At 38.1% G+C, this 17,427-nt stretch overlaps 1 protein-coding gene across 2 annotated transcripts in view; it reads left to right on the top strand.

The window, feature by feature from the left end:
* The window catches only part of dmrt1 (doublesex and mab-3 related transcription factor 1), a 100,407-nt gene that overhangs the window by 15,509 nt on the left and 67,471 nt on the right, over positions 1–17,427 (top strand). For both annotated transcript variants that reach the window (XM_062025105.1, XM_062025104.1), the window contains exon 3: positions 9,136–9,269. In XM_062025105.1, coding sequence (XP_061881089.1) covers positions 9,136–9,269 — 134 coding nt within the window. The remainder of the gene's footprint in view (positions 1–9,135; positions 9,270–17,427) is intronic.

The following is a 17,427-nucleotide window of genomic DNA, read 5'->3' as shown; positions in this document are numbered from 1 at the left end:
CTCGTCATTGGTCAGTCTACACGCCAATTGTTGTCGTGCCTGTGATTGATCAGGTTAAATCGTTCACCTTTCATTGGTCAGTCGGATAAGAGGAAGAACACGGGTGGAAGTATTTACTAGTTATTGGTCAATCCAAATGTCAGTGAAAACACAGTTCAAGTGGTTTGTCAGATTCAAGTATTCACTCATCATTGGTCAGACTACATGCAATTTGCTACATAGAGTGCCAGTGATTAGTCGGGTTAAATTATTCACCCTTCATTGGTCAGTCTACATGTCAGGGACAACCCAGTCTAAGTGGTTTACCGGGTGAAAGTATTCCCTCATCATTGGTCAGTCTACACGCCAATTGTTGTAGTACCTGTGATTGGTCAGGTTAAATCGTTCACCTTTCATTGGTCAGTCGGATAAGAGTAGGAAGACGGATGGAGGTATTTACTAGTTATTGGTCAATCAAAATGTCAGTGAAAACGCAATTCTAGTGGTTTGTCAGATTCAAGTATTCACTCATCATTGGTCAGTCTACATGCAATTTGCTACATAGAGTGCCAGTGATTAGTCGGGTTAAATTATTCACCCTTCATTGGTCAGTCTACATGTCAGGGACAACCCAGTCTAAGGTGAAAGTATTCCCTCGTCATTGGTCAGTCTACACGCCAATTGTTGTCGTGCCTGTGATTGGTCAGGTTAAATCGTTCACCTTTCATTGGTCAGTCGGATAAGAGGAAGAAGACGGATGGAGGTATTTACTAGTTATTGGTCAATCCAAATGTCAGTGAAAACCCAGTTCAAGTGGTTTGTCAGATTCAAGTATTCACTCATCATTGGTCAGTCTACATGCAATTTGCTACATAGAGTGCCAGTGATTAGTCGGGTTAAATTATTCACCCTTCATTGGTCAGTCTACATGTCAGGGACAACCCAGTCTAAGGTGAAAGTATTCCCTCGTCATTGGTCAGTCTACACGCCAATTGTTGTCGTGCCTGTGATTGGTCAGGTTAAATCGTTCACCTTTCATTGGTCAGTCGGATAAGAGGAAGAAGACGGATGGAGGTATTTACTAGTTATTGGTCAATCCAAATGTCAGTGAAAACCCAGTTCAAGTGGTTTGTCAGATTAAAGTATTCACTCATCATTGGTCAGTCTACATACAATTTGCTACATAGAGTGCCAGTGATTAGTCGGGTTAAATTATTCACCCTTTATTGGTCAGTATACATGTCAGGGACAACCCAGTCTAAGATGAAAGTATTCCCTCGTCATTGGTCAGTCTACACGCCAATTGTTGTAGTACCTGTGATTGGTCAGGTTAAATCGTTCACCTTTCATTGGTCAGTCGGATAAGAGTAGGAAGACGGATGGAGGTATTTACTAGTTATTGGTCAGTCAAAATGTCAGTGAAAACGCAATTCAAGTGGTTTGTCAGATTCAAGTATTCACTCATCATTGGTCAGTCTACATGCAATTTGCTACATAGAGTGCCAGTGATTAGTCGGGTTAAATTATTCACCCTTCATTGGTCAGTCTACATGTCAGGGACAACCCAGTCTAAGGTGAAAGTATTCCCTCGTCATTGGTCAGTCTACACGCCAATTATTGTAGTACCTGTGATTGATCAGGTTAAATCGTTCACCTTTCATTGGTCAGTCGGATAAGAGGAAGAAGACGGATGGAGGTATTTACTCGTTATTGGTCAATCAAAATGTCAGTGAAAACGCAATTCAAGTGGTTTGTCAGATTCAAGTATTCACTCATCATTGGTCAGTCTACATGCAATTTGCTACATATAGCACCAGTGATTAGTCAGGTTAAATTATTCAGCCTTCATTGGTCAGTCTACATGTCAGGGACAACCCAGTCTAAGGTGAAAGTATTCCCTCGTCATTGGTCAGTCTACACGCCAATTGTTGTCGTGCCTGTGATTGGTCAGGTTAAATCGTTCACCTTTCATTGGTCAGTCGGATAAGAGGAAGAAGACGGATGGAGGTATTTACTAGTTATTGGTCAATCCAAATGTCAGTGAAAACCCAGTTTAAGTGGTTTGTCAGATTCAATAATTCACTCATCACTGGTCAGTCTACATGCAATTTGCTACATATAGTACCAGTGATTAGTCGGGTTAAATTATTCACCCTTCATTGGTCAGTCTACATGTCAGGGACAACCCAGTCTAAGTGGTTTACCGGGTGAAAGTATTCCCTCATCATTGGTCAGTCTACACGCCAATTGTTGTAGTACCTGTGATTGGTCAGGTTAAATCGTTCACCTTTCATTGGTCAGTCGGATAAGAGTAGGAACACGGGTGGAGGTATTTACTAGTTATTGGTCATTCAAAATGTCAGTGAACACGCAATTCAAGTGGTTTGTCAGATTCAAGTATTCACTCATTGGTCAGTCTACATGCAATTTGCTACATAGAGTGCCAGTGATTAGTCGGGTTAAATTATTCACCCTTCATTGGTCAGTATACATGTCAGGGACAACCCAGTCTAAGATGAAAGTATTCCCTCGTCATTGATCAGTCTACACGCCAATTGTTGTAGTACCTGTGATTGGTCAGGTTAAATCGTTCACCTTTCATTGGTCAGTCGGATAAGAGTAAGAAGACGGATGGAGGTATTTACTCGTTATTGGTCAATCCAAATGTCAGTGAAAACGCAATTCAAGTGGTTTGTCAGATTAAAGTATTCACTCATCATTGGTCAGTCTACATACAATTTGCTACATAGAGTGCCAGTGATTAGTCGGGTTAAATTATTCACCCTTCATTGGTCAGTCTACATGTCAGGGACAACCCAGCATAAGTGGTTTACCAGGTGAAAGTATTCCCTCGTCATTGGTCAGTCTACACGCCAATTGTTGTAGTACCTGTGATTGGTCAGGTTAAATCGTTCACCTTTCATTGGTCAGTCGGATAAGAGTAAGAAGACGGATGGAGGTATTTACTCGTTATTGGTCAATCCAAATGTCAGTGAAAACGCAATTCAAGTGGTTTGTCAGATTCAAGTATTCACTCATCATTGGTCAGTCTACATGCAATTTGCTACATAGAGTGCCAGTGATTAGTTGGGTTGAATTATTCACCCTTCATTGGTCAGTCTACATGTCAGGGACAACCCAGTCTAAGGTGAAAGTATTCCCTCGTCATTGGTCAGTCTACACGCCAATTGTTGTCGTGCCTGTGATTGATCAGGTTAAATCGTTCACCTTTCATTGGTCAGTCGGATAAGAGTAAGAAGACGGATGGAGGTATTTACTAGTTATCGGTCAATTAAAATGTCAGTGAAAACCCAGTTAAGTGGTTTGTCAGATTAAAGTATTCACTCATCATTGGTCAGTCTACATGCAATTTGCTACATAGAGTGCCAGTGATTAGTCGGGTTAAATTATTCACCCTTCATTGGTCAGTCTACATGTCAGTGACAACCCATTACACGTGGTTTGTCCCGTCCAAGTGGTTTGTTAGGTTGAAGTATTCACTCATCATCGGTTCGTCTGCTTGCCAATCATCGCATGTAGGACTCGTCTTTTCAAAGTATGGACTCGTCATTGGTCAGTCTACACAGCAACAGTTCCATCAAAATGCTTAAAGAAGAACACAACAATGTGTCGTTATGTTTGCTACAAAAACCACCAGCAACAATGACGGGTGAGGCCTTTAAGAAGTCAGGCGTGGACACTGATATTGCACATGTCAAGGCTAGCCTCCCTCCCGCTCTGGGCCCAGACAGGCAGCACAGAGGAGGCGAGCACACGGGCACGCGGCGATAAGAAGAAGCGCGAGCGAGCGGGAAGAGACTGTGGACAGCGATGCACGCTGTCAGATGAGAGAAGAATGTGGCCTTGGCGATAAGGGGAACAGTACAAGGAACAGCGTGTGATAGGGATGATGATGGCCAGAAAGGTCACTTGGCTGTCCTGTTCGTGCAAGACAATGCAGTCTGCTGGACGTGTAATGCATCATGCAGCCTGTAGGTGGTGCTGTTTGACAAGTGGTTGGAAGCTGAGGCATGTTGAAATCTCTTCTAGTGTATTTTTTTCTCTTTAGTCTTAATTAGGACAGGGAACTTCATTGAATATAACAAGTAAATAGTAATATTAATATTATTATATAGTTATTCATATTATTTATTTATGTAATTGTGTTTATATGAATGAATTAATTATATAAATATTGTTACTACTGCAAATAACATCAGTAACACTAATAATAATTATTGTTATAGTAATAATAACAAAAATAACAATACCCCTACTGCTATTAACAACAACAACAATAATATTAATAACTGTTAGTTACAATACAAATAACAATACCACCACCACTACTACTACTACTAAAATTAATAATTGTAATAATAATAATAATACATATGATTATCCACTATTATTATCTACTACTTTTTTTAATCTACTTTATTTTTTTATTATTATTATCATTTTATTTTATATTTATTATATTAATTTAATATTATTTATTTTTTATATTAATTATTTATTATATATATTGTAATTATTTAGAATTATCTCCTACTACTAAAACTAATAATAATTGTAATAACAATAATACCTCAAAATATAACTGATATAAATTATTTATTTATGTAATAGTGTTTATATGAAATCATTAGTTGTATAACTATTGTTACTACTACGAAAACATCTAACATAATAATAATTAATGTTATAGTAATAATAACAAAAATAACAACAATACCACTACTGCTGTAACGACAACAACAATAATATTAATAATTGTTAGTACCAATACAAATAACAATACTACTACCACCACTACTACTACTAAAAATAATAATTGTAATAATAATAAAACATCAAAATATAAGTAATATACATTATTCATTTATGTAATAGTAATAGTATTAATTAGTTGTATAATTATTGTTATGACTACGAATAACATCAGTAACACTAATGATAATTATTGTTATAGTAATAATAACAAAAATAACAACAACAATAATATTAATAATTGTTTGTAACAATACAAATAACAATACTACTACGACCACTACTACTACTACTACTACTACTACTAAAAATAATAATAATTGTAATAATAATAACACATCAAAATACAAATATAATATAAATATCTGGTGTGTAAGAAAGACAAATAATTTAGAATCATATTTTTGGTTATTGCGTTTTGTTTTTTTTTTAGAAAAATTAGGATTTTTTTTCAGAAAAATTAGAAAATACATTTAAATTCATTTTTTATTTGAAATATAATTCAATGAACATATACTGTAAACAACAAACATTTTTGTTTGAGATAGTATACGAACAAAACAACAGAAAATATACAAAATATATAGATTATCCAAGCATAGTTTTGTTGTATTTATTGTAAGATCTATAATTGTTTTGTATTTCATTATTATGTAATTATTTTGTTATTTATATTAATATTACTAAAAAAAAATGGAAGAATGAAAATCATTGTCATAGTAATCAGGCATTTAAATACGTGTAATAATTCAATTGAAAAGAGATGCAATGATCATGTAACATAGAAATAAAAACCATATGGGTCATTGTTGCATGCTAGGAATAAATAGTTTTTATTATGGTACGTTGTTATTTATATTACCATACTGTGGTTGGACCTTCAAATAATGTTGATGCGAGCTACAATGACTTAACGAGGGTACAGCAGATGCTGTTGCCATGGTGACCTACTTTAGCATTAATGTCACATTAAGGCGGTGGTCAGCAACCCACGGCTCTCGAGCCACATGCGGCTAATTAGCGGTGCCCCGGTGGCTCCATGGAGCTTTTTTTTAAATGTGTGGAAATGGGGGGAAAAAAATGGGGTGAAAAATATATTTTTTGTTGTAATATTGTTTCACAGGACACAAACCTTCCTAATTGTTGGAAAGCCCACTGTTTAATATGATTGTGTTTATGCTTCACTGATGACAGTATTTGGCGAGTTTTGTCCTACTAATTTCAGCGGCCCTTGAACTCACCGTTGTGTGGACTGTGACTCAACAGTTTGTTTACATGTACAACTTTTTCCGACACTGCCACAGAAAGACGGGTTTTGTGCCACTCCTTCTTTGTCTCATTTTGTCCACCAAACGTTGTATACTGTGCGTGAATCCACAAAGGTGAGCTTTGTTGATGTTATTGACTTGTTATGGAGTGCTAATCAGGCATATTGATCCTTGAACTCACCGTAGTTTGTTTACATGTACAACTTTTTCCGACACTGTCACAGAAAGACGGGTTTTGTGCCACTTCTTCTTTGTCTCATTTTGTCCACCAAACGCTTTATACTGTGCGTGACTCCACAAAGGTGCGCTTTGTTGATGTTATTGACTTGTTATGGAGTGCTAATCAGGCATATTGATCTTTGAACTCACCGTAGTTTGTTTACATGTACAACTTTCTCCGACACTGCCACAGAAAGACGTGTTTTATGCCACTCCTTCTTTGTCTCATTTTGTCCACCAAACGTTTTATACTGTGCATGAATGTACAAAGGTGAGCTTTGTTGATATCATTGACTTGTTATGGAGTGCTTATCAGGCATATTTGGTCACTGCATGACCGCAAGCTAATCTATGTTAACATGCTATTTAGGCTAGCTGTATGTACATATTGCATAATTATGCCTCGTTTGTAGGTGTATTCGAGCTCATTTAATGTCCTTTACTTATGTCCTCTGTATTTGCTTTGTCTCATGACACATTATCTGTATGTAATATTGGCTGCATGTATGACAGTTGTTTGTGTGCCATGTTGTTCCAGACCACAGCAAACGTTATCCAGCTTGCAAAGATTGTAATAAATCCATTAGAAGAAGACAGCCTGACGTTTCCTTCAACTTGGAAAAACACATCTATACCTTTGGCCATTCTAAGACAGTCATTTCCAGGAGTTATCTCACCCTCTGAGAAGTTTTATTAATGTTTTCCAATGTTGTAAAAATGTGTAGAATAAATATTACATTTCAACATTTCTGTCAACGAAGATTTGCGTCAGCCTGCGACACATAGTCATTTTGATAGTAGGCTAATACAGACACTTAGTTTAGTTTAGTCTTTATTTGAAGGGACAATACACAGAAACATTAAGCTCAAAGACAGATATGTTCTGTACCAGATTATAGCTAAATAGCTCATTTCCACCTGCAGTCCCTGGCTACCTAAATTAAAGGGATACAAAAATCATGCAATAAAATTATGACAATTAAATCATACTACAGCATGTAATCAAATTAAGAAAAGTCATAAAATGCTCTTCCATGGACACATACTTAATATACAACACAACCACACCTCATTTCCATCATCACACTAAGACAATACATGCTCTTGTTCACATCTGTCATCATTTGTAAAAACAACCATGATTTTAACACACACACCTCACTATTTACAACAAAAATGCTCTCATGGATAAAGCCTATGGTGCTGTTAAGTTATTGTGGCTCAATTTGCCTTAATTTTTTTTATGTTAATGTATTATTATTTAATATATATTATTGTTTTAGTTGCTTAAGACAGGGGTGTCCAAACTTTTTCCACTGAGGGCCGTACACGGAATAATTTAAGCATGCGGCCATTTTGATATTTTCCATTTTCAAACCATAACAAAATATATGGATTTTTTTTTTAACCTTTAGGGCTCCCGGGGACCATAAAGGGTCTCAGTCATTAAAACGTAAAAAATAAGTCAAATTATTATTATATTTTATTTAACGCTTACAGTAAATCTCTATATCAACTTCAGGTTGATTTTCTGTCAAAGACAACTTTGTTTTTTTTTTATAGCAAAACTGGAAATATGCAGTATTTAGTAATTAGAGCTCTAAAAGATCAATAATGCCGGACACCATTGATTTTAATTCTTTAATATTTTTGAGAAATCAGTGAAAATATTAATGAAATCCCACTAAATATGTTTGGGATCCAAAAGGTCCCCCACTCATAAAGTGATACGTTTTTATTAGTTTTTTTTTACTTTCAACACTTAAGTTACGAGATCAACTTCAGATATATCTGTCGATTCTACATTTGAACTATTATTTTGCTTGTTTTTATGCTCTTTTGTCAAAGAAAACTTTGATTTTTTTATATGGCAACCACACAATATATGCAATATTTTTTCCACATAAAACATTTTAAAGTGACATTTTTGAAGTAATTGGAATCTTGGATAGGTCAATCATTTTTTATAACATAGTTTTTTTTGTCTTTTTTTTTTTTTTGAGCAATGGCAAAAAAAATAAAAATAAAGAAAGACAAAAGAAAAGAAAAAAACAGCCTGCATGGCAGCTTTGTGTCAACATTGCAACTTTTTCTCGTTAGATTTCACCTCATTCCACTTTTTTAAATGTTTATTTTTTATTTTTGCAATACTATCAATTTTGCAATTTTTGCAGAATGTGTGGCGGGCCGGTAAACAATTAGCTGCGGGCCGCACTTTGGACACCCCTGGCTTAAGAGATATTCCTGGCTCTGAATTTGCTCATTACTATTTTTATGTTTTTGTGCATTATTTGTTGCCGTCCTCATTAAACGAACAGGTCACTCATCAGTTACTCAGTACTTGAGTAGTTTTTTCACAACATACTTTTTACTTTTACTCAAGTAAATATGTGGGTGACTACTCCTTACTTTTACTTGAGTAATAAATCTCTAAAGTAACAGTACTCTTAATTGAGTACAATTTCTGGCTACTCTACCCACCTCTGACCACACCTCATTTACATCGTCACACAAAGACAATACATGCTCTTGTTCACATCTGTCATCATTTGTAAAAACAACAATGATTTTAACACACACCTCACAATTTACAACAAAAATGCTCTCATGGATAAATATAATACACATTAAGTTGGATGTGTCAAACATAGTGGCCACCTTATTGACTGTGTGAGCAGCTTTGATTGCTCCAAAGCCACTTTTTGACTTCAATTGTGAATGAAAAGTAATCTGTTAGACTTATATCATGTGTTGCCTTCATTGTAACACTTATATAAGTCTTTTAATTTTTTGCAGCTCCAGACAGATTACTTTTTTGTATTTTTGGTCCAGTATGGCTCTTTCAACATTCTGGGTTGCAGACCCCTGCATTAAGGCATTGTCGTGTGTTTTTCAGGTGCAGAAAGTCACTCCAGCCCGACGGCCAGCCAACAGTCCGATCTGCTGCTGGACACCTCCTACCAACACCTCTACCAGCCTTCCTGCTACCCGGGCTACTACAACAACGTGTACAACTACCAGCAGTACCAGGTGACGCCCTATCTTTAAGTCTGAACCTAAAGATACTGTGTTATGATTAGATGGGGGGGTTGGGTGACCAAAAAAGAGAGTCTTGGACGTGTTATCTGTAGCGACATAGCAGAGGGCACGGATCAAGATGGTGGAGCCAGAAGAAGAAGCGCCGAGTGTGAGAAAAGATGACTATCACACATTTGTGAGAGCTTATTCAAGATGTGAGGAAGGAGACGCGGGATGATAACCAAAATACAGTAGGAGCAACTTGATAGTAACAAGCAGATGCTAACACAATTAGCACTGTAACTTTTTACCTACATCCCAACTGGGAGAATTGTTGCCTCATACCTGTGAGATACCTGCATGAAGGAGATGCTGCAGTGTGCTCAAACTACCACCAGGTGGCATCTGTGAGCAGATAATACTGTATCATCCCATTCTCTTGGTCTTATCAGGTTTTGGCAGGAAACGTCACGGTTTAACCTCTAAAGCAGACCTGGGCAAATTAAGGCCCGGGGGCCACATGCGGCCCGTTGAGCTTTTCAATCCGGCCCACCGGACCTTCCCAAATAACTTTTTTAGATTTTTAAGATATTACTTAAATTAGATGTCTACTCCGTCTATTACAAATAGACGGAGTAGACATCGAAAGGGTAAAAGAAACCAGATTTTTGGGAGTATTAATAGATGATAAAATGAACTGGAAATCTCATATACAAAACATACAACATAAGGTAGCAAAAAACATTTCAATAATGAATAAAACAAAACACGTCCTGGGCCAAAAATCACTTCATATTCTCTACTGCTCACTAGTGTTACCATATCTGACTTATTGTGCAGAAATATGGGGAAATAACTACAAATGTGCGCTACATTCGTTAACCATGTTACAAAAAAGATCAGTTAGAATAATACATAATGTTGGATATAGAGAACATACAAACCCTTTATTTATTAAGTCAAAATTATTAAAGTTTGGTGATTTGGTAAAATTGCAAACAGCTAAAATGATGTACAAAGCAATCTATAACCTGCTACCAAAGAATGTACAACATTTCTTCTCAACTAAAGAGGAGAAATATAACCTTAGAGGAAAAAATAATTTAAAACATTTATATGCACGTACAAAAGAAAGATGGAAAGTGTAGCTGCCATTATGATGTGCAGTGGTGTTTTGAAATGACCATAAGTCTTGAACTATACAAAGTATTTCAATGGTTGAAATCGGGGCTTTTGCATGATATCACCAATCACCAAAATGATTCCCGAACGCGGCCACCACCGCTGCTCACTGCTCCCCTCACTTCCCAGGGGGTGGAGCAAGGGTATGGGTCAAATGCAGAAGGTCATTTCACCACACCCAGTGTGTGTGTGACTATCAGTGGTACTTTAACTTTAACATTAATATACTAGTTACTATGTTAATCTAATTAGTTACTATGCTATTCTAATTAGTTACTATGGTAGCTCAGACGAGGCACCAAGCAGTGTGGGTGGGGAGCGTTTCCAGAGCCTGAAATGCGGGTGTCAGGGACAGACGCGGAAGGAGATTTTCACAACAAAGTTCTAAAGTTTAGTGATAAATACGAAAAATTGTAGGAGGGTTTTTTTTTTTTACCCTTTGCGTTCATATTTCGTTGTGCATTTTGCTTGATTGTAAAATATGTCAATCGAGAGAGGGGGTGTGACGTTCATATGTCAATATTCAGTGTTTTATCGGTCATAGTTAATATTGTAAACCCCACATTCTTTATTTTCACGTACATTCCGGGTGTCTCATTCAGTAGAAAAAGTTGAAATTCCATTCCGTTTTTAAGGCGGTCTGTCATAATGTTTTTAGCATTCAATCAGACATTAAAGTTATTGTGAGGTTTTGTATTAGTGTTCCTAAAAATAGATATACCGGCCCCCAGACACATTTCTTTCTCTAAATTTGGCCCCCCGAGTCAAAATAATTGCCCAGGTCTGCTCTAAAGGCTTAGTGGCCACATGCGTGGACAGCACCTTTTAGCTCTTATTTCCAAAATTGTGTACACTACTGAATTGGGGTCTTATGCCGACATATGGACACTTATACTGCCATCTGGTGGTGTCAGAGTATAACATACAATGTAATTTGGAAAAAAAAGTGTAAAAATAAAAATGTGCATGTCACTACACATGAAGTACACGTTTGTGTACTTATGGACTCAGTACATCATATTAAAATATTTTAGTTTTTATTCTAATTAGGGTCCAATAAGCCCAAATAGCAAAGAGAAATACAAAAATCATGTAAACAAACAGTTTGGGCCTTAAGAGGTTAAGTGAGGGATGAGGCAAAACCTAATCCAGACCCACTTTATACTGAAACATCAAAAGACTGACATCCAATAATAACTTAGGTAGTAAGCATTTATCCCACATTATTTGTCACTTTAATTTACTTAAGTTGTATTATTGATGCTTGTGTGTACGGCAGCTAAGAAAACGTTGCCATCATTAAAGGTTTATGGTAGCAATTGTTTAATTAAATTAGCCTGCTCAGTGGCCTTGTGGTTAGAGTGTCCGCCCTAAGATCGGTAGGTCGTGAGTTCAAACCCCGGCCGAGTCATACCAAAGACTATACAAATGAGAGCCATTACCTCCCCGCGTGGCACTAAGCATCAAGGGTTGGAATTGGGGGTTAAATCACCAAAAATGATTCCCGGGTGTGGCCACCACTGCTGCTCACTGCTCCCCTCACCTCCCAGGTGGAACAAGGAGATGAGTCAAATGCAGAGAGAAATTTCACCACACCTAGTGTGTGTGTGTGACTATCAGTGGTACTTTTTAACTTTAAATGAGTAAGGATTTTTAAATATTCATTTTTAGACAGTTTGCCTTTACCGTAACGTTTTCTTTATTTTTTTTCAAGCAGCGGCCCTGCGATATTTTCCACTTTTCTGACAATACGCTTTGCACCTTTTGTTGTTTTTGTTGACATAATACCTAATACTGTACATTTTTAACAGTACCGAGGGCTGGGCGATATGGTCGAAAATGTGTCTCGATATATTTTTGCTTAAACTCTATATTGGATATATATTTTTTGGTGAAAGTATACATATAAAGATATTCATTTTTGTGCGATATTCACTGAAATATATACACATATGTTGACCAGAGGGGGAGCACTTTTAAAACCGACACACAGTCAATTTGAAAAAATCCCCCCTTTTTGGGACCACCCTAATTTTGATAGATTTCACCACCAGGGGGTGCAAATGAGATCTCTATTTATTGTTTTTTTGTAATGTGCTTAAGGCCGATGACAAAGGACTCACGGACCACGATCGCACTTTAGGCAACCCAGCTGTAGAAGCTAACTGTTAATGGCCACTATAGTCTTAGTACCGTAGTGTATTTGTTCATCCTATGTTCACATATGGGACGCGGGTTGTCTTACGTCAGCACCGGAAATCATAAAATCAGCTGTTAACCTGGCGGGTTTTTTCGGGGATGAATAGGGAAGTCCTTCTTTAGCTGCTGTCCTGTTTTATCATATATTGCTGCCTTTGCACCTGTCAATGTTTACTTTTGTACGCACATTAAATCAACAAAAAAAATCCTAACTTTGGAGCAAGGTTCACGGACTCTAGTATTTGGCTCTCTGTTAGATGCAATGGTTTTCCGTATTGGGACCATGATTTAGGTCCTAACTTGTTCACCGGTTCTCATATGGAAGCGCACACAAATCCCTCCTTTTTGGGACCACCCTAATTTTGATAGATTTCCCCACCAGGGGTCCAAATGAGATCTCTATTTTTTGTTTTTTGTGATGTGCTTAATTAAGATTAAGATTAAAGTACCAATGATTGTCACACACACACTAGATGTGGTGAAATTTGTCCTCTGCATTTGTCCCATCCCCCTTGGGGAGCAGTGGGCAGCAGCGGCGCCGCGCCCGGGAATCATTTTGGTGATTTAACCCCCAACTCCAACCCTTTGTTGTGCCCATGACAAAGGAGTTACGGACCACAGATGGCACCTGTGCCGCACTTTGGGCAACCCAGCTGTAGAAGCTAACTGTTAATGGCCACTATAGTCTTAGTACCGTAGTGTATTTGTTCATCCTATGTGGGTTGTGGACGAGGGTTGTCTTACATCAGCACCGGAAGTCGTAAAATCAGCTGTTCACCTGGCGGGTTTTTTCGGGGATGAATAGAGAAGTCCTTCTTTAACTGCCGTCTTGTTTTATCATATATTGCTGCCTTTGCACCTGTCAATGTTTACTTTTGTACGCACATTAAATCAACAACAACAAAAATATCCTAACTTTGGAGCAATGTTCACGGACTCTAGTATTTGGCTCTCTGTTAGATGCAATGGTTTTCCGTATTGGGACCATGATTTCGGTCCTAATCTCTGGATTGATGAAGTAATGTGCTGATCATTCTTACTGTGAACCCTGGGGAAAAAGAGTTAATATGGTTCATGGGGACCAAATTTAAATAATTGTGCATAATTTACACAAATTTGTACATTACTACTGAGGACCATTTAAAAAAACAAACCACCTTCGTTATGGGGACCAGGTGGAAGTGATTAACTATACACAGAAGAAGAGTGAGTAGGGCTGCAACTACTAATCGATTAAAATCTATTCTAAAAATAGTTGGCGATTCATTTAGTCATCGATTCGTAGGATCTATGCTATGCGCATGCGCAGAGGCAATATTTTTTTAAATGTATTTATTTTTTTATGAAACCTTTATTTATAAACTGCAACATGTACAAACAGCTGAGAAACAATAATCAAAATAAGTATGGTGCCAGTATGCTGTTTTTTTTCCAATAAAATACTGGAAAGGATAGAAATGTAGTTTCTCTTTTATCCGATTATTAATTGATTAATCGAAGTAAAAATCGACAGATTAATCGATTATCAAATTAATCGTTAGTTGCAGCCCTAAGTGTGTGCAGAGCAGCGAGTGCAGTACCAGCTACAGCCCGATGAGGGGGCTGCTGTGCAAATGTCTCACACTCAAACTAACCAGTAAACATGTTTTATGGGCCAAAGCTTAAAAATCATTTAGGCATCTTCAGAATGGATCTGACTGTCATTTTCCCCAACCACCGGGCCGCGGGCCGATTGGTACCGGGCCGCGCAAGAAATTTAAAAAAAATAAATATATATATATATTTTTTATTTATTTATTAAATCAACATAAAAAACACAATATATACATTATATATCAATATAGATCAATACAGTCTGCAGGGATACAGTCCGTAAGCACACATGATTGTATGTCTTTATGAAAACAAAATTTGTCCCCGTGGGACAAATTTTCAAATGTTGACCGGTCCCCGGCTTCAAAAAGGTTGGGGACCACTGCTTTAGGGGACCTGTTTCTTTTTTTTGTCCCCATACCATCAGAGGTCCTCTAAAGGTGACTGCGTAAACAGAGCGATGTCCCCATTAAGTAAGCATTGCCGACACACACACACACACACACACACACACACACACACACACACACACACACACACACACACACACACACACACACACACACACACACACACACACACACACACATGTGTATGTACGGCGATATCGCTAATGTGTCAAAGGATGATGAGCTGGGTGTAACAAATGAACTCTATAACTCCTTGGTGATCTCAGATCAGGTGCTTTAATCTTATTAATAAATATTTATCCCCCCCCCCACCTCCTTCAGTAGCAACATCAAGTTTTGGGGTCAGTGCCTCGGCGGCGGCGCCCGAATTGCAAAGGTTAATGGTATTGTCTGTCGGTTGGAGAGACGACCCGCTGCGCCTCAGCGCTCGGAAAAGGGAGAAAGTGAGCGCGTTTAATGCTAATCAGTTAGCGCTCTTTAGCATAATTTTGCCATCCTGCCCGCAGATTTATGGTGTTTTATGTGGAGCTGTCATTGCCTGAGAGGCCACGTGCGGCGATTTATTTAAATTTTATTATTGGGCTTGGAAAGTGAAGGTGTGGCAAGTGCACACTTTGTACACTTGCAGCACTGAGTTGTTCGTTACACACACACACACACACACACACACACACACACACACACACACACACACACACACACACACTCACACACACACACACACACACACACACACACTGATCTTTATCTACCTTAACTTCTTCTTTCACTTCTGTGGAAATGGACCACAAGTGACTTAAGTTTCATGAGTCGTTCAGAATTGATGGTTGAACCTACAATAACTATTCTTAAATGTCCCCTATCATCTTACAGAAGTGAGTTATTACATAATTTAGTAATCACAAGTCTCATCTTTGTCCATGTGATGTCACATGAAACTAAAATTGAGCTGTTTGGCCACAATACCCAGCAATATGTTTGGAGGAGAAAAGATGAGGCCTTTAATCCCAGGAACATCATGCCTACCGTCAAGCATGGCGGTGGTAGTATTATGCTCTGGGCCTGGTTTGCTGCCAATGGAACTGGTGCTTTACAGAGAATTAATGGGACAATGAAAAAGGAGGATTACCTCCAAATTCTTCAGGACAAGCTAAAATCATCAGCCCGGAGGTTGGGTCTTGGGCGCAGTTGGGTGTTCCAACAGGACAATGACCCCAAACACACGTCAAAAGTGGTAAAGGAATGGCTAAATCAGGCTAGAATGAAGGTTTTAGAATGGCCTTCCCAAAGTCCTGACTTAAACGTGTGGACAATGCTGAAGAAACAAGTCCATGTCAGAAAACCAACACATTTAGCTGAACTGCACCAATTTTGTCAAGAGGAGTGGTCAAAAATTCAAGCAGAAGCTTGTGGATGGCTACCAAAAGCGCCTTATTGCAGTGAAACTTGCCAAGGGACATGTAAGCAAATATTAACATTGCTGTATGTATACTTTTGACCCAGCACATTTGCTCACATTTTCAGTAGACCCATAATAAATTCATAAAAGAACCAAACTTCATGAATGTTTTTTGTGACCAACAAGTATGTGCTCCAATTACAAAAAAATAAGAGTTGTAGAAATGATTGGAAACTCAAGACAGCCATGACATTATGTTCTTTACAAGTGTATGTCAACTTTTGACCACGACTGTATGTGTCGTTGCATTTGAAACAATTGTATTATTGCTAATAGAGGTAATTATTATTATTATTCATTATCAATGGTGCTATTTGTTTTTGTATTTGTATTGCTGCAGTTGTAGTGCAATAACGTTAATTGTCATTTCTGTGTTATTAATATTTATTTCACTAACCGCTTCTTTGCTATCATTTTTACTATCATATTTGTACATGTTGTATTTGCTGTTTTTGTTGTTGTCCATCTGTCTTAATCCTCTCTTGTCCCCGCAATTTCCCCCGCTTTTTTTCCCCTTCTTTCTATCCCCTCCTGCTCCAGTCCGGCTGCACCAAACATGAATATAAATCCATGTACCGTAATTTCCGGACTATAAGCCGCTACTTTTTCCCCTCGTTCTGGTCCCTGCGGCTTATACAAGGGTGCGGCTTATATACGGCCTGTTCTTCTCCGACACCGACGGAGAGGATTTCGGTGGTTTTAGTACGCAGGAGGAAGACGATGACACAATGATTAAAGACTGACTTTTCATATACCGGTAGGCTGGTTATTTTGATAACGTACAGGCGAGCACTTTGTATTACTTTGCACCGTTGTATTATTTGTACTCTGCACGAGTGCTGTTCGCCATGTCAAAGATGTGAAAGTTTGATTGAATGATTGAAAGATTTATAGTTAATAAACGGGACGCTTTGCGTTCCCAAACAGTCATCTCTGTCCCGACAATCCCCTCCGTGGTAGCAGGAACCCCTATATACTACGCTAATTACACATCAAAACCCTGCGGCTTATAGTCGGGTGCGGCTTATATATGGAGCAATCTGTATTTTCCCCTAAATTTAGCTGGTGCGGCTTATAGTCAGGTGCGGCTTATAGTCCGGAAATGACGGTATCAAAGTCAAATACAAATAAGGCAAAAAGAGAATCTGTACAGCAGATATGATCATCCATCATCCTATGTGTCAAAGTCAGGGCCCGCGGGCCAGATCCGGCCAGGAATGAGTGATCTATGGCCCCCGGGATGATATTTGATTAGTATTAGAACCGGCCCGCAAGCCACAGCCACGTGCTGCTGTTTTGCACGCAACAATACTCCATCAGTTTTGGC

This window comes from Entelurus aequoreus, linkage group LG17 (assembly GCF_033978785.1).
Source record: "Entelurus aequoreus isolate RoL-2023_Sb linkage group LG17, RoL_Eaeq_v1.1, whole genome shotgun sequence".
NCBI lineage: Eukaryota > Metazoa > Chordata > Actinopteri > Syngnathiformes > Syngnathidae > Entelurus > Entelurus aequoreus.
Note: the sequence above shows the minus strand (reverse complement) of the source record. Positions and strands in the feature narration are given on the sequence as shown.